Below are 26680 nucleotides of genomic sequence, written 5' to 3'. Positions count from 1 at the left end.
ATCATCTGTCTTATGATGGTACTAGAGTTGGGAAAATCAAGTGAAGTGGATGAGAGGTGCTTACATTTTCTGATGCTTGAAAAATACTTGGGTGATTAGGAATGCATTTCACACTTAACTACTTGTTACTGTTTGCAATCTGGGACAGTGTTGTTACTAATGTCTATGTTGTGCTGTGCTTAGTCGCTCAGTCGTGTCCGACTCTTTGCGACCCCGTGGTCTCTAGCCCACCAGGCTCCTCTGTCCATGGGTATTCTTCAGGAAAAAATACTGGAGTGGGTTGCTATGCCCTCCTCCAGGGGATCTTTTCAAACCAGGAATCTAACCAGGGTGTCCTGCATTGCAGGTGGATTCTTTACCAGCTGAACCACGAGGGAAGCCTACTAATGTCTATAAGCGAGCTTTACAATTTACTCAGTTGTGGTTATTTTAGGACAAATATTAAATGACTTATCCAAATTCTCAGTGTTGTGGGAATATTTCACTATTTGAACTATTTCACCTACAATGTCCCATATTTACTGTGCTTTTAGGTATTCAACTATTTCTCTTCCCCTTTCCTTTTTGTTTTGAGTTCTATCAAGTTTCCAATTTAACTTTAATCTTATAAACTCTTAATCTGTATTTGAAACAAATTGTCTCAGTTCTTCAGAGCATGGGATATCACTAGTAAAAGACTTTTCTTAAACATGTATATATCTCAAATCTTAGTATCTGTACTAGAGTAATAACATTTTATGACTTAGTTTGGCCTTTAGGGGTACTAAATCTTAGGTTTTATAAAGTATATTAAACATTCTTTGTCAAATTATCCAGCTGAAGGTTCAAAAGCTTTTTAGATTACAATAATAAAATAGAGCATTTTGGGGCAGATAATTTACATAAATTGAAATCAAATTCGAAGTGGTTTGGGTATTACTTTATATATTTGCCCAGATTTCTTCTCTTATATTAGGACTAGTCAAGAGAACTAACAAAATGCTAAAGCAAACAATGTATTTTAGGGAGATAACTAAGCATTTTATGACTTAATGAACCAAAAGTATACTTGTGGTTTGGGCCAGTACCAGAAGGAAAATCTACTTTATATGAACAAATGATGAATTATTAATTCATTTAGAAACTAGGCATATGCTATTGTGAATATCTGTGAATTTTCAGAACTGTCTGAGTGTATGGTATTCATAGGTATTATGAAATCATGATCCACAAAAGTAAGAGAATTTGGAAAAAACTTTTGAGGTGATTTCTGTGTGCAAATAGAGGCTGCTACCTGTTAAAGGATGTCATTATTTCACTGAGTTCTTCTTAATGTCATGTATTAACTTCTGCCCAGAGGTGGAGGTTAAGGTACAGTCAGTCAGTTATTTGAACAATTTGAGATGATCACTTAGAAAAAGGCAGTTAACAAAAAACTTAAAATATCTTAACTTTTAAGATATATCTTTTATATTTAAAATAGCCTTGATATGGAAACAAAGTTTCCACTGACACATGAATGGATACAGAAAACTTGTGTGTGTGTGTGTGATGGAATATTATCAGTCATAAAAAGAAGAATATATTGCCATTTGTAATGACATGAACGGACCTTAAGGCCATTATGCTAAGTGAAATAAGTTGGACAGGGAAAGACAAATACTCTATGATCTCACATATGAAATCTAAGAAGAAAAAAATAACTATAGAAAAGAGGTCAGATTTGTGGTTATCAGAGGTGGAGGTAGGGGAAGGGGAAATGGTTGATTGTGGTCAAAAGACACAACTTTATGCTTGTAAAATAAAAAAGTACTGGAGATGTAATGCATAGCATGATTACTATAGCTAATACTGCTATATAGTGTCCAATATATCTCAAAGTAACTAAGAGTAAATTCTAAAAATTTTCATCACAAGGAAATGTTTTTTCATAATTATATAAAGTAATGGAGGTTAAATTTAATGTGCTCATCATTTTGTGATAAATTTGTCATTATTATGTTGTATACCTTAAGTTCATACAGTGCTATATATCAATTATATCTCAATAAAGATGAAAAACGTTCACTCTAGAACACCTAGAAAATATTGGGAATTTAAGATGAAAATAAAAACCTTCCATAATTTCCCTTCCAAGGAAATTCTTTTATTTCTTGCATATTCATATTCATATGGGAAACACAGTTTATATATAGTTATGATAAGCTTTAAACATAACATCATAGGAATTAAAAGATATGTCTCTAGTCAAGATTATAAATTGCTACATTGTCATATGGATGTACCATAATATATTCAAGCAATCTCCTAGATGGATGTGTGTTTCCATATTTTTCATATTGTAAATAACGATAAAAATTTTTGTCCATAAATCCTAGTGTGATATATGATGATACATTTCTAGAAATGTATTACAAAGGCAGTGGTTATAAATATTTTCAAATCTTTTAAAGCACACTGCCCTTCACAGAGTACATGACATTCTGCAATTTCATCAGCAGTGTGAAGTTACCTTTTTCCTCACACTCTAAACAGTTTTATAGTTTCTGTGATATGCTTACAGCACAAAGGCCCTTTATTCACATATTAATTTGTATTATTTATTATTTATAATGATAAACATTTTTTGTGTTTTCAACTTGTACACTTATTATGAACTGCTTGCACATGTTATTTACCCAGTTTTTTCTAATGAGATCTTAACTTTATACTCCTTTGAAAGAATTCTTTATAAGTTAAGGATCTAATTTGCCTTCCATATATGGTAGAAATATTTTCCTATTTATTTCCTTAATATTTAAAATATTTTCTAATATTATTTTATTTTAAAGGCATGGATGTATTCAAATATATCCATTTATTGTATCTTCCTTTTTTTAATGCTATAAAAATATTATCTAACCCAAGTGTCAAAAATACACATATGTTTCTGATATTTTTTTTAATATTTGACTTTAACTCATCTGAAGTCTGATTATTAATGACATGTAAAGACCTAATTTTACTTTATTTTTTTCAAAATGTTTCATTAATTGGCATGGTCTCACTTATTGGATAAAAGTGAGGGTATCTTTAATTACAGGGGTCACTTTTGAAGCCTCACCTACTGATGGTGGTTAAGTACTTACCTAAAGTGAACTAAAATTGTATCATTTAAAGTTCTTATTCTTACCTTCCAAAATTGGCTGGAAGAAATTCAAGAAAGGCATCATTCAGGTAGAGCTGGGTCAGATTTAGAAGCTGCGTGAAGCCATCAGGGAGTCTAGAAAGGAGTTAAAGGTTTAGTCATTGCGTAGATGTTGCCATAGAAACAGAACAAAAATATATATCTCTAAGGAGAAAAAATAGAAGTGTAATACATTTTTCAACTCTCCTTTGGTATCACAGTAATGGAAGAATTTATTGAGCATGTTGTTACAGCTTGAAAATTTTGCCTGTTATTAAAATAAATGGCATTCACCCCTCCACAGTGCTCTCCTATGCTGAGATTTATGTCACCGCCAAAGTCAGCAGCATCATTTCTTACTGTTACCCTGGCCTTATACACACCAGTGAGATATTTTTATGGAAATTTCAAGATGTATGCTATCTTTTATAATTCCAAATTTATGAGTCTTCTCAATAGAAAATTCACATGCATAGTCAGGCAAGGTTATCTACTCTTTCACTTCATCATTAGAAGTTGTGTGCAGTTTGTAACACTGATGGCTAAAGGTGCCCAATGTAAGAAGGGAAAGAGTGTTTTGTCCCTTAATTGATAATTTCCTTAATGCAGGCCCAACAGATACGTGCACTATAATTCAAACTGACCTGATTCATACATGCTAAAAATGAACAAGAACATTAAAATAATAAACAGCATTCTAAAGACTTTAAGAATCATTTAAAAGTTGAGAAAATATCCTTTGGGAAAAATCTTATCAGTGAGATAAAGTAATTATTTGAAATGCTTAAATCATTTTTACCAAAATGATTTAACTCAAGGATTTTTCTTAAAAGGACATTGACTTTTTATTAATTTAATTTCTATTAAACATTTTAATGCCTTTTTCTACACTTTAGACAAGACTATGCTCTTTCACAGAATATTTTTAAACAGTGTCCAAATATGCCTTCTCCTCAAATTATAACCTATGACCTTCCTTGTTTTTACTGACAAAATTATTTAAAAAGCTGCCTCTACTGCCTACTTTTTACTACTCTCAAGCCATTGTTTTCTGGCATCTATTCCAACTCTATTACTGAAACTGCACTCGCCAAAGCCTCTGATGACCTCTAAATCCCAATTTCATTAACTTCATTTTATTTCATAACCCACACTGCCCAGCAACAGTTGTCATCACTGATTGTCCTCCTTCTGGGCTTCTAGTCTACCACTTCCCCTACTCTTCTTCCTACTCCTGCAGCACTAGATCTGAGTTTCATTCCATGGTTTCTCTTCCTCTGACTAATCTTTTGTTATGAAATGTTTTATGTATATAAAAGAGTATATGCGTACTCACAATATAATTTAACAAATAGAACCAGTATCTTTAAAACCCTCTGGCTGTCCCTCCCTGACTACATCTTTGTATTTGCTCCACAAATTCCTAAATGATGGTTACTTTTCTGTTTTTTAAGGAGTTTTACACCTATTTAAATCCCTGAAAAAAGTCATGTGGTTTGGTTTTTTTAATATTATCTAAATCAAATAATACTATGGATATTTTTATGGGACTTATAATAATTCAAATCATTAAATAAATCATTAGTTAAGTGAAATTCATTCATTTTGATGTAGATGACTGATCACCATACCATGGTATTCCATTGTATGAATATATCACAATTTATTAATCATTCTTAATCTAATTGAACATTACAGTTGTTTCTGGTTTTTGTTTGTATTTCTATTATATATTCTATTTATTTTTGAACATATATCCTGGTGTACAAGAGATTACTTAAGTTATATTGCTGATTAGAAGAGATTAATATCCTTATGAAAAGCTCTCAGCTAATGACTAGCAGGAGTATAAATACCTCAGCTCTCTCACCCAAATCTGTGATGTGTGTTTAAACTCTTTCCCAGAGTTCCCCGGAAGGCTTAAGGTCCAGTGTCCATACTAGTAAATAGCTTGATAACATATCCTTAATTGATATTTCCTGATATCATTTTCAGGACTCTTGAGAGGAGATTCCAACCAGTCCATTCTGAAGGAGATGAGCCCTGGGATTTCTTTGGAAGGAATGATGCTAAAGCTGAAACTCCAGTATTTTGGCCACCTCATGTGAAGAGTTGACTCATTGGAAAAGACTCTGATGCTGGGAGGGATTGGGGGCAGGAGGAGAAGGGGACAACAGAGGATGAGATGGCTGGATGGCATCACTGACTCGATGGACGTGAGTCTGAGTGAACTCCGGGAGTTGGTGATGGACAGGGAGGCCTGGTGTGCTGCGATTTATGGGGTCACAAAAAGTCGGACACGACTGAGCGACTGAACTGAACTGAACTGACATCATTTTCTAAATATATTGCTTAAATTCTTTTCTAAACTTTTCTTCTGAGGAAGCCAAACTAAACACAATTAATATTTTTATATTGATTCAGTAGAAATTGTTTATACACTCTTAAGACACTGATCTTATATGGATTGTTTTTGCTACAAACATCTTGCTTCACTTTGTATTTTGGAGCTGGATTGTTTGTATACGACTTCTTAGAGGATGCTTCCATAAATTTGCTTCCAAAGGGAGGTAGGATTAATAAAAGCAGAGAAGAGGGGAAAAGGAGGTTGGGGAAAGTGAGAGCTACAATGAAGAGGTAAAAATTCACCTGAGATGGGTTACAAAGAGAACATGGGTTCTAGAGAGAATATTTTATGAATAAGAGTATGGGTAGTTAATATTTGAGAGTATCAGTAGGGGACAGGTTTTAGAGGATATTTAATGCTTGACTCATAGGTATACACTTTATCTTATACAAGTAAAAAAGAATCTACTGGAGATCTTTATTTTTCTCTCTGTTTTTCTTCCTTAACTACTTTAGAGCTCATATCCTGGTAGTTTAATAGTTTTCATGAATATGGCACAGAGGTTCAACAGATTACAATTCAATTTAACTACTATTTTACTTTGATGTTCTTTTGGTTCTTATATTCATTCAAGAAAAGAAATCATTTATGATTTCTCAAAAAAGAAGATTAATATGTGTAAAATGAGAAGAATGCTAAAATCTTTGATCTAAAAATTTATATTAACATCATAAATAAAAATACTTTTAAAATACTAGTTTTTTAGTTATAAGGACAGCTTGAACCATCCAGCTTAAATTAGTCTATTATTCTACCCATGTATGTGTTAAATGATATTACTTCATACTACTTCTTTAGATGGAAAATATATTTCTTTATGGTACCTCTCTGAGAAAGTTTATGATACAGGAAAATCTGGCTGTTACATAGAACACTTCTCTAAGGATTTAAGAACTGACTACATTGGGCAGATTCCAAGTGCAAGACTGGATTGCCAAAACTAAGTTATATGAAAAAACCAGAATGGAATGTAAGATAGTTTTTTCAGTCTGCTTATAAACAGATGTGCTGATATTTTATATCAAATCTTTCTTTTTTAAAAATGCAGAATTAAGGGGTATATTTATACAGTATGTCTTGTTTAATAGCATGCACATTTTTAAATTTCAATTTACTTAAACAAGAATTTGTTGAATGGTCACTTTGCACTGAGATTCAAAATTAATGCCTTTTCCTCACCTTCTCCACAGCATTACATTCATAGATTTAGCAAAATGCTATGACAATTATGTTTATACAAGTGTTAAGAATTTTTTATTCCTTTGCTAAATTACACATTCTTTGAGGAGAAGGAATTTTTTTAATCTCCTCAATGACCTAATATTGTACTTTGAAAACATATTATTTGAAAAATATATAGTCAGTAGACCTGCTAAAAAAATTCAACTTTATTTATTATTAACTTTATGGTATGGTTTTGTAGTTTTAATGGTTTCACTTGTCAATATCACCATTTTTGGAGGAACACACAAGAACCTGTGAGGAAGAAGATCTTCTTTAGCAAGTTAGGTTAAACAAGATGAAAACCACGGGCTGTCTTTATCCTCCTCCAAGATATTCAATGAAATCCAACAGTTTACACTAAGTAAGTGAACTCTAATGAAATAATTTCATGTTCCTAGTACTCTTGCCTAGAAAATCCCATGGATGGAGGAGCCTGGTAGGCTGCAGTCTATGGGGTCCCTACAAGTCGGACACGACTGAGCGACTTCACTTTCACTTTTCACTTTCACACAATGGAGAAGGCAATGGCAACCCACTCCAGTGTTCTTGCCTGGAGAATCCCAGGGATGACAGAGCCTGGTGGGCTGCCATCTATGGGGTCGCACAGAGTCGGACATGACTGAAGCGACTTAGCAGCAGCAGCAGAGTAACTGGTGGCTTTCCAGAGTTGACAGATTTATTTTAAAATTCAAAGCATTTAAAAAATATATATACAGATAAATAATTTCTCTAAGGAAACGTTTTCATTTTATTAATGGCTTAAATTAAAAGTAGCATATTCAAATTATAATAAATAAATGATACGAGAATCAGACACCCAAAGTATTTATTGCTTGAGCACGTGGACATTGATGTTAGAAGATCTAAGTCTGAACCACAGTTCTTTCAATTATTCATCTCTGTGACTTCTACAAATTATGTGATGTTTGTAAGACTCAGTTTCCTTTTTTTTTTGTAAAATGATCAAACTAATATCATCTTTCAGAGTTGCTCCAAAGAGTTAAATGATTATCTGCTCCATATTAAAGACTCACTAAATAGGAGTGATCGTATTACGTTTTTATTGTTTTTATTCTAATTTTTGAATATTAACTAGAATACTAATTTAAATGCTTTTATTAGTGCTAAATTTATTGTTGGAATAGACAAATTAAGATTGGCTGCAGACATCCTTGTTTCAACATTTTTCTTTTCTAAATGTGTTTACTTTAGAAGTTTAATGAAAACATATTACAGGCATTTGACCTCCATTAGAACGTTAAACCAAATTAAAATTTTAGGAGCTATAAGTTGTGATTAAGAAGCCAATGTAAAATCTTCTGCTCTAATTGGAAAGGTATTTTGCATCTAAACATTTTAATTTATAACCTTAACGTTATAAAATTAGTATAACATTATCAGAGAACATTTAAACTATCATATTCATTTAATGCATTTATTTTTTATCTAATTTCCAATTAATTATTTTAACATCACTGCAAACTTGTATAATGATTTCTCTCTTTGTAATTATCTTTCAATTTTGCTGTAAATCAGAGTGACTATAATCTATCAGTCAAACTAGGACATTTTTGAGAGTTTAGAGGGAACTATTATTAATCATGCCACATCATGACATATAAACTGGGAAGACCTGAGCAGAGACATATAATCACCCTGTATACAATCTTCACATCCATGTAGATATACCATAATTTATTAGCAATTTTCTTATTGTTGAGAATTAAGAACGTTCAATTTTTTCAAAATGTATCTTTTAATTTAAAACAAAATCAAACTGTTCCCCCAGGATTTGTGAAATATAATAAAAGGAATCCAGGAATTTATACAATCTTTGTGTATTTCCATATGTAAAAAGGAATGTAGATAATATTTTTCTACTTCATATTTTCTGTGAAGACAAAAATGAAATAATGTATCTAAAAGCCTGAGATATGCTAGGTTCTCAATAAATGATGGTCTTTAACTTTTTGAGAAGTTGTTATTCTCAATTTTACTGTAATAATTTTCATCACTGACTTGGTTAAGGCATTCAGATTATACTATAGAGTTCATATCTAAAACTAAACCTAGTAATACAACACTTAAAACTGTAACTTTCATATTCTAGGGTTTTCATGACTTAACTACTATGTAGATTTCTTGTATCTAAAAAACTAACAGAAAGCAGGAAAGAAAAATGAAACCCAAATCTATTTTTAATAGAGAAAATTAATAAATCTCTAGTATAACTGATCAAATAAAAAAGAAAAAAGACACAAAACAGAGAGCATCACTAGAGAACTTGTAGAATTAAAGGGCTAATAAAATAATATGGAAAATAAGATGCCAATAAGTTTGAAAACATATGAAATATACATATTCCTAAAAACACAAACTACCAGAAATGATTCAAAGAAAAGTTGGTAATTTGAATAACACTATAGGTATTATAGTAGGTAAGGAGCAATGGCTGTGCTTTGCTGGAGCAGCCGTGAAGAGATACCCCACGACCAAGGTAAGAGAAACCCAAGTAAGATGGTAGGTGTTGCAAGAGGGCATCAGAGGGCAAACACACTGAATCCATACTCACAGAAAACTAGTCAATCTAATCACTCTAGGACCACAGCCTTGTCTAAGTCAATGAAACTAAGCCATGCCCGTGGGGCAACCCAAGATGGGCGGGTCATGGTGGAGAGATCTGACAGAATGTGGTCCACTGGAGAAGGGAATGGCAAACCACTTCAGTATTCTTGCCTTGAGAACCCCACGAACAGTATGAAAAGGCAAAATGATAGGATACTGAAAGAGAAACTCCCCAGGTCAGTAGGTGCCCAATATGCTATGGAGATCAGTGGAGAAATAACTCCAGAAAGAACGAAGGGATGGAGCCAAAGCAAAAACAATACCCAGCTGTGGATGTGACTGGTGATAGAAGCAAGGTCCGATGCTGTAAAGAGCAATATTGCATAGGAACCTGGAATATCAGGTCCATGAATCAAGGCAAATTGGAAGTGGTCAAACAAGAGATGGCAAGAGTGAATGTCGACATTCTAGGAATCAGCGAACTGAAATGGACTGGAATGGGTGAATTTGACTCAGATGACCATTATACCTACTACTGCGGGCAGGAATCCCTCAGAAGAAATGGAGTAGCCATCATGGTCAACAAAAGAGTCCAAAATGCAGCACTTGGATGCAATCTCAAAAACGACAGAATGATCTCTTTTCATTTCCAAGGCGAACCATTCAATATCACAGTAATCCAAGTCTATGCCCTAACCAGTAACTCTGAAGAAGCTGAAGTTGAATGGTTCTATGAAGACCTACAAGACCCTTTAGAACTAACACCCAAAAAAGATGTCCTTTTCATTATAGAGGACTGGAATGTAAAAGTAGAAAGTCAAGAAACACCTGGAGTCACAGGCAAATTTGGCCTTGGAATACGGAATGAAGCAGGGCAAAGACTAATAGAGTTTTGCCAAGAAAATGCACTGGTCATAGCAAACACCCTCTTCCAACAACACAAGAGAAGACTCTATACATGGATATCACCAGGTGGTCAACACCGAAATCAGATTGATTATATTCTTTGCAGCCAAAGATGGAGAAGCTCTATACAGTCAGCAAAAACAAGACCAGGAGCTGACTGTGGCTCAGACCATGAACTCCTTATTGCCAAATTCAGACTTAAACTGGAGAAAGTAGGGAAAACCACTACACCATTCAGGTATGACCTAAATCAAATCCCTTATGATTGTACAGTGGAAGTGAGAAATAGATTTAAGGGCCTAGATCTGATAGATAGAGTGCCTCATGAACTATGGAATGAGGTTCATGACATTGTACAGGAGACAGGGATCGAGACCATCCCCATGGAAAAGAAATGCAAAAAAGCAAAATGGCTGTCTGGGGAGGCCTTACAAATAGCTGTGAAAAGAAGAAAAGCGAAAAGCAAAGGAGAAAAGGAAAGATATAAACATCTGAATGCAGAGTTCCAAAGAATAGCAAGGGGAGATAAGAAAGCCTTCTTCAGCGATCAATGCAAAGAAATAGAGGAAAACAACAGAATGGGAAAGACTAGAGATCTCTTCAAGAAAATCAGAGATACCAAAGGAACATTTCATGCAAAGATGGGTTCGATAAAGGACAGAAATGGTATGGACCTAACTGAAGCAGAAGATATTTAGAAGAGGTGGCAAGAATACACAGAAGAACTGTACAAAAAAGAGCTTCACGACCCAGATAATCACGATGGTGTGATCACTGACCTAGAGCCAGACATCCTGGAATGTGAAGTCAAGTGGGCCTTAGAAAGCATCACTACGAACAAAGCTGGTGGTAGTGATGGAATTCCAGTTGAGCTATTCCAAATCCTGAAAGATGATGCTGTGAAAGTGCTGCACTCAATATGCCAGCAAATATGGAAAACTCAGCAGTGGCCACAGGACTGGAAAAGGTCAGTTTTCATTCCAATCCCAAAGAAAGGCAATGCCAAAGAATCCTCAAACTACCGCACAGTTGCACTCATCTCACATGCTAGTAAAGTAATGCTCAAAATTCTCCAAGCCAGGCTTCAGCAATATGTGAACCGTGAACTTCCTGATGTTCAAGCTGGTTTTAGAAAAGGCAGAGGAACTAGAGATCAAATTGCCAACATCCGGTGGATCATGGAAAAAGCAAGAGAGTTCCAGAAAAACATCTATTTTTGCTTTATTGACTATGCCAAAGCCTTTGACTGTGTGGATCACAATAAACTGTGGGAAATTCTTCAAGAGATGGGAATACCAGACCATCTGACCTGCCTCTTGAGAAATTTGTATGCAGGTCAGGAAGCAGCAGTTAGAACTGGACATGGAACAACAGACTGGTTCCAAATAGGAAAAGGAGTTCGTCAAGGCTGTATATTGTCACCCCGTTTATTTAACTTCTATGCAGAGTACATCATGAGAAATGCTGGGCTGGAAGAAACACAAGCTGGAATCAAGATTGCTGGGAGAAATATCAATAACCTCAGATATGCAGATGACACCACCCTTATGGCAGAAAGTGAAAAAGAACTAAAGAGCCTCTTGAGGAAAGTGAAAGTGGAGAGTGAAAAAGTTGGCTTAAAGCTCAACATTCAGAAAACGAAGATCATGGCATCTGGTCCCATCACTTCATGGGAAATAGATGGGGAAACAGTGGAAACAGTGTCAGACTTTATTTTTCTGGGCTCCAAAATCACTGCAGATGGTGACTGCAGCCATGAAATTAAAAGATGCTTATTCCTTGGAAGGAAAGTTATGACCAACCTAGATAGCATATTCAAAAGCAGAGACATTACTTTGCCAACAAAGGTTCACCTAGTCAAGGCTATGGTTTTTCCTGTGGTCATGCATGGATATGAGAGCTGGACTGTGAAGAAGGCTGAGTGCTGAAGAACTGACTCTTTTGAACTGTGGTGTATGAGAAGACTCTTCAGAGTCCCTTGGACTGCAAGGAGATCCAACTAGTCCATTCTGAAGGAGATCAGCCCTGAGATTTCTTTGGAAGGAATGACGCTAAAGCTGAAACTCCAGTACTTTGGCCACCTCATGTGAAGAGTTGACTCATTGGAAAAGACTCTGATGCTGGGAGGGATTGGGGGCAGGAGGAGAAGGGGACGACAGAGGATGAGATGGCTGGATGGCATCACTGACTCGATGGACGTGAGTCTGAGTGAACTCCGGGAGTTGGTGATGGACAGGGAGGCCTGGCATGCTGTGATTCATGGGGTTGCAATGAGTTGGACACGACTGAGTGACTGATCTGATCTGATAGGTATTATGGAAATTAAATTTGTAATTAAAACTTTCCCATAAAGAAAAGCTCAGGCTTGAATGTTCCACTTGCACATTCTATCAATACTTAGGGAATAAATAATTCCAATACTATATAATTTCTTACAGGAAATAGAAGATGACATTTCCCAACTATTTTAATGAGGCCAGTTTTCCCTTGATACCAAAAGCAGACAGAGAACTTATATGAAAAAGATTTCAGGCTAATATGCCTCACGAATATAGATGGGAAAATCCTTAGAAGATACTATCAAATCAGAGGCATTCATGTATAAGATGCATAATATTTTATGACCAGGTAAGTTTATGTATATCATTGTGGCAATAGATATTATTTTAAAAAAATAAAACAAAAACTTTGACAAAACTCAACATCTCTTGACAACAAAAATTCTGAGCAAAACAGATATCAAAGATTGGCTATATTCTAAGGTGTCCCCAAGATCTCTTCTAGAAATTTGCTGCTGCTGCTGCTTAGTTGCTAGTTGTGTGGGACTCTCTGCAGCCCTATGGACAGTAGCCCACTAGGTTTCCCTGCCCATGGAATTTTTCTGGCAAGAATACTTGAGTGTGGTGCCATTTCTTACTCCTGGAGACCTTCCAGACCCAGTTCAGTTCAGTTGAGTCGCTAAGTTGTGTCCCTATCTTTGCAACCTCATGGTCTGCAGCACGCCGGAATCCCCTGTCCATCACCAACTCCTGGAGCTTACTCAAACTCATGTCCATCGAGTCAGTGATGCCATCCAATATCTCATGCTCTGTTGTCCCCTTCTCTTCCTGCCTTGAATCTTTCCCAGCATCAGGGTCTTTTCCAATGAGCCAGTTCATCCCATCAAGTGGGTGAAGTATTGGAGTTTCAGCTTCAGCATCAATCTTTCCAATGAATATTCAGGATTGATTTCCTTTACAATTGACTGCTTTGATCTCTTTGCAGTCCAGGGGACTCTCAAGAGTCTTCTCCAACACCACGGTTCAAAAGCATCAATTCTTTGGTGCTCAGCTTTCTTTATAGTCCAAATTAACATCCATACATGACTACTGGAAAAACCATAGCTTTGACTAGATGGACTTTTGTTGGCAAATTAATGTCTCTGCTTTTTAATATGCTATATAGGTTGGTCATAACTTTCCTTCCAAGGAGTAAGCGTCTTTTAATTCCATGGCTGCAATCACCAACTGCAATGATTTTGGAGTCCTCCCAAAATAAAATCTCTCACTGTTCCTATTGTTTCCCATCTATTTGCCATGCAGTGATGGGACTGGATGCCACGATCTGAGTTTTCTGAATATTGAGTTTTAAGTCAACTTTTTCACTGTTCTCTTTCACTTTCATCAAGAGGCTCTTTCATTCTTCTTCTCTTTCTGCCATAAGGGTGGTGTCATTTGCATATCTGAGGTTGTTGATATCTCTCCAGGCAATCTTGATTCCAGTTTGTGCTTCATCCAGACCAGCATTTTTCATGATGTACTCTGCATATAAGTTAAATAAGCAGGGTGACAATATATAGCCTTGACATACTCCTTTCCCAATTTGGAACCAGTGTGTTGTTCCATGTCCAGTTCTAGCTGTTGCTTCTTGACCTGCATATAGATTTCTTAAGAGGCAGGTCAGATGGTCTGGTATTCCCATCTCTTTCAGAATTTTCCAGTTTGTTGTGGTCCACACAATCAAAGGCTTTGGCAGAGTCAACAAAGCAGAAGTAGATGTTTTTCTGGAAGTCTCTTGCTTTTTTGATGATCCAACGGATGTTGGCAATTTGATCTCTGGTTCCTCTGCATTTTCTAAATCCAGCTTGAACATCTGCAAGTTCACAGTTCACCTTCTGTTGAAGCCTGGCTTGGAGAATTTTGATCATTACTTTGCTAGTGTGTGAGATGAGTGCAATTGTGCGGTAGTTTGAACATTCTTTGGCATTGCCTTTCTTTGGAATTGGAATGAAAAGTGAGCTCTTCCAGCCCTGTGGCCACTGCTGAGTTTTCCATATTTGCTGGCATATTGAGTGCAGCACTTTCACAGCATCATCTTTTAGGATTTTAAATAGCTCAGCTAGAATTCCATCACCTCCACTAGCTTTGCTCAGAGTGATGCTTCCCAAGGCCAACTTGACTTCACATTACAGGATATTTGGCTCTGGGTGAGTAATCACCCAAAAGTGGGATCCTCACCCAAATGTGGGATCAAACCCACATTTCCTGTGTCTCTTGCATTGGCAGGCAGATTCTTTACCACTAGTGCCACCTGGAAGCCCCTATAAGTTTCATTGTTGTTCAGTCTCTCATTTGTGTCCCACTCTTTGTGACCCCATTAACTGGAGCATGCCAGACTTCCCTGTCCTTCACTATCTCCTAGAGCTTGCTCAAACTAATGTCCATTGAATTGGTGATGCCATTCAACAATCTCGTCTTCTGTCATACCCTTCTCCTTCAATCTTTCCCAGCATAAGGGGCTTTTCCAGTGAGTCAGCTCTTTGCATCAGGTTACCAAAGTATTGGAGTTTCAGCCTCAGCATCAGTCCCTTAAATGAATATTCAGGATTGATTCCTTTTAGGATTGACTGGTTTTATCCTTATAGTCCAAGGGACTGTCAAGAGTCTTCTCCAACATCACAGTTCAAATGTATCAGTTCTTTAGCACTCAGCCTTCTTTATGTTCCAATTTTTACATCCATACATGACTACTGGAAAAACTATAGCTTTGACTATATGGACTTTTGTTGGCACAGTAATGTTTCTGCTTTTTAATATGCTGTCTATGTTTGTCATAGTTTCTCTTCCAAGGAGCAAGCGTCTTTAATTTCATGGCTGCAGTCAATATCTGCAGTGATTTTGGAGCCTTAGAAGTTTATGCCTTTGCAAAATCTTCTCCTCTTGAGTACTGGTAGGACTTGTGCTTTGCTTCTGATTAATGGACTGTGGCAAATAGGATGTCATTCTCTAAACTATAGTATGTTATACACCTCTCTCTTAGTAGGATGCTCACTCTACTCATCTGTTTGCCCTCAAGAAACAAGATGCTGTGTTGTGAACTATGTATGGAGAGGGTCACCTGACTGGGGATTGCACTAGCATTTAGGATTCAAGAGTGGCTTCTAGCTGTCAGCCAGAAAAATGCTGGGGCTCACAGGTTTATGACAGCAAGGAAATGAATTCTGCCAATAAGCTGAATGAGGTTGAAAATGGATTTTTTTTCCAGTTACGCCTCCAGATGAGATTATAGGTTGACTGTTGCTTTGATAGTAGCCTGGTGAAAATCTCAAAAAGTGAACCCAGCTATAGCATGCCTAGATTCCTGACTCACATAAACTAAAAGATAACAAATGTATATTGTTTTAAACACTAAGTGTGTGGTGATTTCTTGTACAGAATTATAAAACTGACACTGATTCTGGTATCTGAAATTGGGATTCTGCTGTAATAAATTCCTAAAAAATGTGGAGTGACTTTGGAGTCAGGAAGTGGTCAGAGACTGCACAAATATTGAAGAGTGTTATAGAGAAAGCTTAGATTTTCTTCAAAAGTTTGAAAGTAGGAATCTAAGCTTTGATAACCCTGTTGGTAAGAGCTTAAAAGGAAGTGAGAAATAGGTTATTTAAAATTTCCTCAGCCTGATAAAGGGAATGTATTAAAAAAATAACATTCAGGATTGATACATACAAACATAATGGTGAAAGTCTGAATGCTTTCTCCTTAAGATTGAGAACAAGGCAATGGTGTCTGTTTTCACCTCTTCTATTCAACATTATATAGGAGGTCCTATCCAGGACAATAAGGCTAAAGAAATAAATTAATGAATTATAGATTGGGAAGAATGAAATAAAACTTTCTTTATTCCCAGTTGACATGATGATTTACTAGAAAATTGTATGCTTTCTTCTTCAAATTTACAAAATATTTATTAGTAACATTAAATGAATCTATTTAAAGCTGCAGGATTTAAGGTCAACATACAATAAGCAATTGTGTTTTTGTAATAAATAAATCATTTATAATTACCCCCAAACCTGAAATACTTGGAGTAAAATAGATATGCACTATGTTTAGGGAAAGGAATACTCAATATTTTTGACATGTCAATTCTGCTCAAATTTATCTACAGATTCAATACAACTATTATCAAAATTCCATAAGATTTTCATATTTTTGTAGAAACTGGCAAGCTTATTAAAAAATATATGGAAAAGGAAAGGAAATAGAAGAGCCCAAATAATTTGATAAAGAAGAAAAAGGTTGAAGGACTCACATTCCCTGACTGTGTAAATTATTACAAAGCTACAGTAATTGAGATAGTGTAAAACTGGTATTAGGAGAGGCATATAGATTAACACAAAAATATAGAATCCAGAAATGGATCCAAACACATAAGATCCACTGACTTACAAAACAGATACTCAGATAATTTTATCTACAAAAAAGGATAAAATTTTCAACAAATGGTACTGGAACAAATAAAATGCAATAAATAAAGAAAAAAGAGAAGCACAACACACACACACCATACATATAAACAAAAAGCAACTTTAAATGGATCATAGACCTAACTGTAAAATCAAAACTACAAAAGTTCCAAAGGAAAGCTTAGGGGAAAATCTTTATAACTATGATTTATCAATAGTAAAGATCTCTTAGATAGCAACAAGAAGAATAAATAATAAAAAATTATAAATAGGGCCTCATCAAAATGAAAATCTTTTGATCTTTGAAAGTTACTGTTCAGGAAGTGCAAAGCTAAGTCATAAGAGCAAATATTTGCAGTTTTAAAATCAAATTAAATTCTGACTAAAGGTATCCGATTTTTAGCCAGAATTCATAAAGAATTTCTATAATACAATATTAAAGAGAACTCAATAAATATGAAAAAAACCCTGAACTTTTATCAAAGAAGCAATAATATTTTAAAGAAATACAAGGAAAGAATTTAATTTGATTTTAAAACTGTAAATTAAAACTACAGTGAGTTATAACAAAGAGATACTGTATCTACTAGAATGGCTAAAATAGAAAAAAAATTAAACAACTGATAGTATCAGATCCTGACAATAATAAGGAATAATGGAAAATCTAATAGATTGCTGATGGGAATGCACAATGAAATAGCTATTTTGAAAACAGTTTGGAAATTTCTTATAAGGTGATACATACACGTACCTCACTATGCAGAAAACTACTCCTAGGTGTTCGCTTAGTAGAAGTGAAAACAGATGCTTACACAAACACCTGTACCGAAATGTTTATAGCTACTTTATTCATAAGAGCTCCAAACTAGAAACAACTTAAATATCTATCAACTGAGGAATATGTAAACAGCTTGTGCTATATTCATACAAAGGAATTCTACCTAGAAATAAATGGGAATGTAGTAGAATTCTTGAAATGGCAGGAATAAATCTTAAAATCACTGTGTAAGTAAAAACACACAAAGTATGGCATTATTTATATGATATTTTGGGAAAGGCAAAACCACGGGAATTTGATTTTTCTTTTGAGTAACTTTTTTCCCCTAAATTGACTTTTCTTTTGAGTGATTTTTTAAATGAATTATCAAACTTGCTTTTAGTGTTAGACATTTTTTGATGAAATTGGTTATATTCATTTATCTTTTGAAAAGTTAAATGTATGAGAGTAATTCAGAGACATAGTCAATAAAACTATAGATTTTAAGCTTTTGTAATTTATTATCTGACTTCCACCCCCAAAGACCTGATGATGATTCCTAAATACAATGAGCTATTAGAATTAAAGAACTAGAAATCAAAACAATTAATCATCTGCCCTGGATTATGACTTAAGTCAATGACATATTTAGAGTCTTTTTGTGATAAGTCAGCAATATTTATTTCTTTTATGAGAAAGTTGCATTTTGGTCTAAGTTTTTTGAAGAATACTTTTCACATTTTTTTTCTGCACCATATTTTACATTTGAGGTAGAAAATTTGTATCTTTCAATCATAGTTTGTTCCTTAATGCTCCACACTTTCTACTAAAGGCCTCAAATTATTTCACTAACCATTTACTGTAAAAAGCCTCATCTAAACTTATCCTTTTACATTCTATTTCACTTCTTGTCTCACTTACATCCTCCTTTTATGATCTATAGAGAAACCATCCCCTCCACTATCTATCCTCAACCCTACTGGAGAAAAATTTCCCGTTAAATGCCTTCTTTTGGCTTCTGGAAACACTAGATTGATTAATTGAACTTTAGTTTCTCCCTGTCTCCCTTCTCTATGTGGACAAAGGACTGAAGGAATTTTCTCAAATCCTTCTGTCAGTTTTTGTATAATTAAAATACCAGTCTTACTTTGCAACTCATTACCTACATCCCAACACCACTGAATAAATTCAACCACTTTCAAATATTACTACACCTTTCAATAGACTTTCTAGATTTTTTGGTTAAATAACTTTAACATTCAGGTTCATGACTCACCGAAGCCATTCATGTCGTAGTTTCTTGACTTATTTGATTCCACAGTACACTCTATCACTATGACATAATTGTAATTTGAAACATGGTCACATGCTGAATTTTACTTTCCCATGGCATTGCTCTACTAACAGATCGTAACACATAAATACCCTACTTCTGGTCACAGCATCTTTACCATCCATGTCTTCCATTTGGCTATCCTCATAGAATTAACTTTTTCCCTCTTCATGTAATCACTGGTACGTAAATAGTCCTTTTTTCAGATCATACTTAATTCATTTTCCAGCTTGAACCACATTATCAACTAATTTCATGCACCTTACACTCTTGTGCTTTCTTGAACTTTCATCAGAACCATGATGCTAATTTTTCAGCACGACCACAACTAATTACTGTTTTCTTAGTTTTGGTGCTTTTCCATGGAATGTCACCTGATAGCCACAAAAAATGATATAGTTTGCTGTAAAGTAATGCCATCTGTGCCAATTAGGCCTTCACTATTACTCAGCAATGCTTTAATCATCTTTTGTTGAACTATTCTGATTTGATTATTCTTTACCAATATTCTATTAAATTGAATTTTAAAGACAGCACTTAAAATTCATTTACTATGTGAGCTTCTTTTATCTTTATTCTTTTATCCCTGGAAACACAAAGATAAATAAAATGTGATGACTCATACTCACTTAGAAATGGGATTGACACTGGCTTCAATAATTGTTAAACACTTACAGCACTTTATGTTTTCTGGAAATTCTTGTACACCTAAAATTAGAAAAAGAGTACATGAAAATATACTAAACTATAGTTTAACATTCAGAATAATACATAGTGTAAACACCATATGGATAATCATTAAGTAAGAATAAAAACTTAATAATACATTAGTGTCGTATAGTACACGTATATGTTTTAAAAATAAAATGTGAATACTGAGTTATATTTTATGAAGTAATAATTGGAAATTAGACAAAAACTGAGAAAAATTTAGTATAAGATAGATCTTGGCTATTTACTAATCTAAAGAAAAGAATAGTTGGGCTTATTTAGTTATCATAGAAACCAACAAAAGGAAGGGGAAACCAGCAGATATAAGAAAACAAAATAAAGTCTTTGCTTGCTCCTTTCATTTTATAAGGTTGGGAAGACTGAACATGCACAATGGAAAGACATCTAAGGAAAAATCATAAATCAACAGACATCCCCAAACAATTCAGATGCCCTAAAACATTTTATACAACTCTCCCTAGCTGACACACAGTGCACTCTGCATCTGCCTGAGAGGGTGACTAGGTGAGCAGCCCTTCCTGGAATCCTCTCTGGAGTCTCTGAGGTGGCCAGATGGCTGATTGCCCTTGGAGAGCTGCTCATCTGCTGTCACAGCTGTGCTGTTGGCTTTGTGACAGAAAAACACTTTTTCTTACTCAAAATCAGTAAGCCACAACTTAATCCATAAATGTGATAGTCAGAGGAATAAAAGATGCAGTGGAAGTTACAATCAGTATATAAAAATGAGTTAAACAAATAGCTGGCCTCCATAACCATAAGTTCCACATTGACAGATTAACAAAGAGGCAGGTAGGAAATATGTTTTTTAATAAAACCTCAGAAATTTCCAGAAAGCAAAACTCAAATTTGCTACACACTGGCAACTATTTACATAGCATATATATCTCATTAAGTATTATAAGTAATCTAGAGATGACTTAAAGTACACAGGTGTATGTGTATAGGTTCAGTTCAGTTCAGTTGCTCAGTCGTGTCCAACTCTTTGAGACCCTATGGACTGCAGCACGCCAGGCCTCCCTGTCCATCGCCAACTCCTGAAGTTAACTCAAAGTCATGTCCGTTGAGTTGGTGATGCCGTCCAACCATCTCACCCTCTGTGGTCCCCTTTTCCTCCTGCCTTTAATCTTTCCCAGCATCAGGGTCTTTTCAGATCAGCCAGTTCTTCACATCAGGTGGGCAAAGTATTGGAGTTTCAGCTTCAACATAAGTCCTTCCAATGAATATTCAGGACTGATTTCCTTTAGGATGGACTGGTTGGATCTCCTTGCAGTCCAAGGGACTCTCAAGAGCCTTTTCCAATACCACCATTCAAAAGCATCAATTCTTTGGCACTCAGCTCTCTTTATAGTCCAACTTTCATATCCATACATAATTACTGGAAAAACCATAGCTTTGACTAGACGGACCTTCGTTGGCAAAGTAATGTCTCTGCTTTTAATATGCTGTCTACATTGGTCATAACTTTTCTTCCAAGGAGCAAGCATTTTTAATTTCATGGCTGCAGTCACCATCTGCAGTGATTTTGGAGCCCCCAAAAATAAAGCCTGCCATTATATCCCCATCTATTTGCCATGAAGTGATGGGACCAGATGCTATGATCTTAGTTTTTTGAATGTTGAGTTTTAAGCCAACTTGTTCACTCTCCTCTTGCACCTTCATCTAGAGGCTCTTTAGTTCCTCTTCACTTTCTGCCATAAGGATGGTGTCATCTGCATATCTGAGGTTATTGATATTTCTCCTGGCAATCTTGATTCCAGCTTGTCCTTCTTCCAGCCCAGCCTTTCTCATGATGTACTCAGAATATAATTAAATAAGCAGGGTGACAATATACAGCCTTGACGTACTCCTTTCCCTATTTGGAACCAGTCATTGTTCCATGTCCAGTTCTAACTGTTGCTTCTTGACCTGCATATAGATTTCTCAGGAGGCAGGTCAGGTGGTCTGGTATTCCCATCTCTTTAAGAATTTTCCACAGTTTGTTGTGGTTCACATTGTCAAAGGCTTTGGCAGATTCAATAAAGCAGAAGTAGACGTTTTTCTGGAACTCTCTTGTTTTTTCAATGATCCAGCAGATGTTGGCAATTTGATCTCTGGTTCCTCTGCCTTTTCTAAGACCAGCTTGAACATCTGCAAGTTCATGGTTCACATATTGTTGAAGCCTGGCTTGGAGGATTTTGATCATTACTTTCCTAGCGTGTGAGATGAGTACAATTGTGCAGTAGCTTGAGCATTCTTTGGCATTGCCTTTCTCTGGGATTGGAATGAAAACTGACCTTTTTAAGTCTTGTGGTCACAGCTGAGTTTTCCATATTTGCTGGCATATTGAGTGCATCACTTTCACAGCATCATCTTTTGGGATTTGAAATAGCTCAATTGGAATTCCATTTACCTCCATTAGCTTTGTTCATAGTGGTGCTTCCTAAGACCCACTTGACTTTTCATTCCAGGATGTCTGTCTCTAGGTTGGTGATCACACCATCATGATTATCTGGGTCGTGAAGATCTTTTTGTATTGTTCTTCTGTGTATACTTGCCATTTCTTCTTAATATCTTCTGCTTCTGTTACATAGGTTATATGTAAATATTCCACCATTTTATATTCTTGCCACCTCTTCTTAATATCTTCTGCTTCTGTGCATAGGTTACATGTAAATATCCCATCATTTTATATACGGGACTTCAGCACCTATGGATTTTGGTATCCATAGGGCTTCTGGAACTCATCCCTCATAGTTACTGAAAAATGACTCTAATAAGCCCTACAAAAGTTAGAAGAGAAAATGGCTATAAGAAGCCGTTGCTATATCCCTGCAGTACTGATTGGTCTCTAGTTTTGAAACTATTGGGCTTCCCCAGTGATTCAGCAATTAAGAATCTGCCTGTAAATCAGGAGGTGCAGGTGAAGTGGGTTCAATTCCTGGGTTGAGAAAATCCCCTGGAGGAGGAAATGGCAATCCACTCCAGTATTCTTCCCTGGAGAATCCCATGGACAGAGGTGCCTGAAGGGCTAGAGTCTATTGAGTCACAAAGAGCTGGGTGTGACTAAGTGACTAACACTTTCACCTTGAAAATATTATTAAGCATGAAGCACTAGTCCTGCCAAGTACTTCATATCTGACAGAAGGATAAGGAACAGTTTGTGGTAGGATTTAGATGAATTTTTTGATGATAGATAAATTGGAAAGTAAATCCTCACCTTCCTAGATTCTAGGAAGGTGATCTAGACCACGATGTTCATAGGATCTTGAGGTCGAGCAAAGCAGCAGGAGGATAACCAAACCAAACAGGTCATTTACCACTGAAAAGTCAGGGTATGAAAGTTTTGTGGGGATGTTTCTCAGCCTCTTCTTTCTATGTGAAAATTCATCAGAAACTATGCTATCCTAAAATTACTGCTGAAGTGTCTGGTTTCTTAATGAAAACTCAAGAAGTCTTAGGAGTGCCATTATGCATGAGTTGGATGAGAAAAGCAATTCTTTTTTTTTTTTGGAAAGGTCATAACACCTAGAGCTGCCCTTATTAACTAGATGTTAACAAAATGGCACTGAAGTCAATAAGGCAACCTTCGAACTATCCTCAACATTTCTCCTGAGTATTCATAATCACTCAGGATAGCTGCAACCAAAAAGGGTACAGGGCTTTTTCTTTTCTCCTTTTAGCTTTTTCTGTTCAGTCACCAATCTGGGCTCATTACAAGCCGGTGTGCTGATGCCTTATCTCCACAGGTGTCCGCCTTTGGCTGATATTGGCTGAAATTGTGTGTAAACCAAGATATGGGAGCAGAAGCAAACTATAGTAGGATTTTAAAGAAAAGACTGTATCTCTTTATCTTCTGCTGAAAATGGAATCTCCTGCTGTGGTGAAATGTTACCACATCATTTGTTAAAAACTTGTATTATATTGTTTAAAGTTTAAACTTAAAAAACCATTCAGAGTTGAATCTGTTGAATTAAAATGGAATCCCATAAGTGAGTTGAAAGATAGAATGGTGGAAATAATTGAAGCAGAGAAGAATAAGAAAAAAGAATGAAATGAGGACAGTCTTAGAGACCACTGAGACAACATGAAATACACCAATATTCAAATTATAGGGAATCCCAGAAGAAGAAGAGAAAAAGAAACAGTATGAGAAAATATTTCAGGAGATTATAATCTAAAACTTTCCTAACATGGGAAAGGAAATAGTTACCAAAGTCCAAGAAGCCCACAGGGTCCCATACAAGAAAATGCAGAGCGAAACACACCAAGATAGATATTAATCAAACTAACAAAAATGAAACACAAACAAAAGTATTAGAAGTAGTGAGGGAAAAGCAACAAATAGCATACAAAGGAATCCCAATAAGGTTAACGATTGATCTTTCAGGAGAAACTCTACAGGCAAGAAGGGAGTGGCAGGATATACTTAAAGCAATGAAAAGAAAAAAAACCAACAACCAAGATTACTGTACCCAGTAAGGATCTTATTCAGATTCTAAGGAGAAATTGAAAGATTTACAGATAAGCAAAAGTTAAGAGAATTTAGCACCACCAAACCAACGTTACAACTTCTAAATTTTACAACTTCCTTTACAGCTAAAGGAACTTCTCTAGACAGGAAACACAGAAAGAAAAGGCCTACAAAAACAAATCCAAGACAATAAAGTAAGTGGTAATAGGATCATACATAGCAATAATTACCATAAATATAAAAGAATTAAGTGATCCAACCAAAAGACACAGATTGGCTGAATGGATACAAAAACAAGACCTCTATATATGTTTTCTACAAGAGACCTGCTTCAGACCTAGAGACACATAAAGACCAATGTGATGGGCTGGAAAAAGATATTCCATGCAAATAGAAATCAAAAGAAAGTGGAAGTAGCAATACTCATATCAGGTAAAATAGACTTTAAAATAAAGACAGCTATAAGAGACAAGGAAGAATACTATGCAATCATCAAAGGATCAATCCAGGAAGAAAATATAACAATTATAAATATATATGCACCAAACATAGGAGGACCTCAATGCATAAGGCAAATACTAACAAATACAAAAGGGGAAATCGATAGTTACACAGCAATAACGGGAGACTTTTAACACCACACTCACACCAATGGACAGATCATCCAGACAAATTAAAATTAGTAAGGAAACATAAGCCTTAAATGTCAGATAAAATCAGATGGACCTTAACTGATGTCTACAGGACATTCCACCCCAAAACAGTAGAATATACCTTTTCCCAAATGCACACAGAACATTCTCCAGGGTAGATCACATCCTGGGTCACATATTAAGCCTTGGTAAAATTTTAAAAAATTGAAATTGTATCAAACATTCTTTCTGACCATAATAAGACTAGATACCAATTACAAAGGAAAAAACTATAAACAACACAAGCCCAAGAAGGCTATACAATATGCTTCTAAATAACCAAGTGGTCACTGAAAAATTGAAGAGGAAAAAAAAAAAAACCTAGAGACAAATGACACTGAAAACAAGACAATTCAAAACCTATGGGATACAGTAAAAGCAGAACTAAGAGGGATGTTTATAGTAATAAAAGTCTACCTCAAGAAATTAGAAAAACATCAAAAAAATAATCTAACCTTACACTTAAAGGAACAAGAAAAAGAAGAAGAAAAAAATTGCCCAAGTTAGTAGAAGGAAAGAAATTGTAAAGATCAGAGTAGAAATAAATGAACAGAAAATGAAGGATGCAATAGCAAAGATCAATAAAACTAAAAGCTGGTCCTTTGATAGGAGAAACAAAATTGACAAACCATTAACTAGATTCATTAAAAAAAGAGGGAGAAGATTCAAATCAATAAAATTAGAAATGAAAAAGAAGTTATAACAGACAACACAGAAATACCAAGGATTATAACAGACTACTAATAATATGAGCAACTATATGCTAATTTAATAGACAACCTGGAATAAATGGACAAATTCCTAGAAAAGTACAGCCTAAACCAGGAAGAAATAGAAAATATGTACAGACCAATTATAAGCACTGAAATCAAAACTGTGATCAAAAATATTCCAACAAATAAAAGCTCAGGGCCAGACAGCTTCATATGTGATTTCTACCAAATGTTTAGAGAAGAGCTAACACTATCTTGCACAAACTCTTTCAAAAAATTGCAGAGGGAGGAAAACTTACAAATTCTATGGGGCCATCATCACACTGATACCAAAACTAGACAAAGGTATTACAAAAAAAGAAAATTACAAGCCAATATCACTGATAAACATAAATGCAAAAATTCTCAACAAAATTCTAGCAAATAGAATCCAACAACATATTAAAAGAATCATGCACTATGATCAAGTAGGGTTTATCTCAGGGATGCAAAGATTCTTCAACATACACAAATCGATCAATGTGATACACCATATCAAAAACTGAAAGATGAAAAGGATATCATCTCAATAGATGCAGAGAAACATTATAAAAAAATTTAACACCCATTTATGATAAAAACTCCCCAGGAAATGGGCATAAAAGGAATTTACCTCAACATAATAAACATATGTGATAAATCCATGGCAAACACTATTCACAATGGTGAAAAACTGAAAGCATTTCCTTTAAGATCAGAAACAAGACAAGGGTGCCCACTCTTATCACAATTATTCAATACAGTTTTGAAAGTCCTAACCATGCTACTAAGAGAAGAAAAAGAAATGAATCCAGAATGGAAACGAAGAAGTAAAACTCTCAATGTCTGCAGACGACATTATACTATATATCTGTTCAGTTCAGTCACTCATGTCCAACTCTTTGCAACCACATGAATTGTAGCATGCCAGGCCTCCCTGTGCATCACCAACTCCCAGAGTTCACTCAAACGCATGTCCATTGAGTCGGTGATGCCATCCAGCCATCTCATCCT

At 35.4% G+C, this 26680-nt stretch overlaps 1 protein-coding gene across 1 annotated transcript in view; it reads right to left on the bottom strand.

Moving 5' to 3' along the window:
• LRRC7 (leucine rich repeat containing 7) overlaps positions 1 to 26680 on the bottom strand; it is a 602937-nt gene that overhangs the window by 281721 nt on the left and 294536 nt on the right. The window contains exons 5-6 of the mRNA XM_086390542.1: positions 19691 to 19769; positions 3152 to 3241 (exon numbers count right to left, since the gene is read on the bottom strand). Coding sequence (XP_086246668.1) covers positions 3152 to 3241; positions 19691 to 19769 — 169 coding nt within the window. The remainder of the gene's footprint in view (positions 1 to 3151; positions 3242 to 19690; positions 19770 to 26680) is intronic.

Source organism: Bos grunniens, chromosome 3 (assembly GCF_055505025.1).
Source record: "Bos grunniens cultivar Pamir isolate PY7600 chromosome 3, Bosgru_T2T1.0, whole genome shotgun sequence".
NCBI lineage: Eukaryota > Metazoa > Chordata > Mammalia > Artiodactyla > Bovidae > Bos > Bos grunniens.
This window is presented reverse-complemented; position numbering and strand designations above follow the sequence as displayed.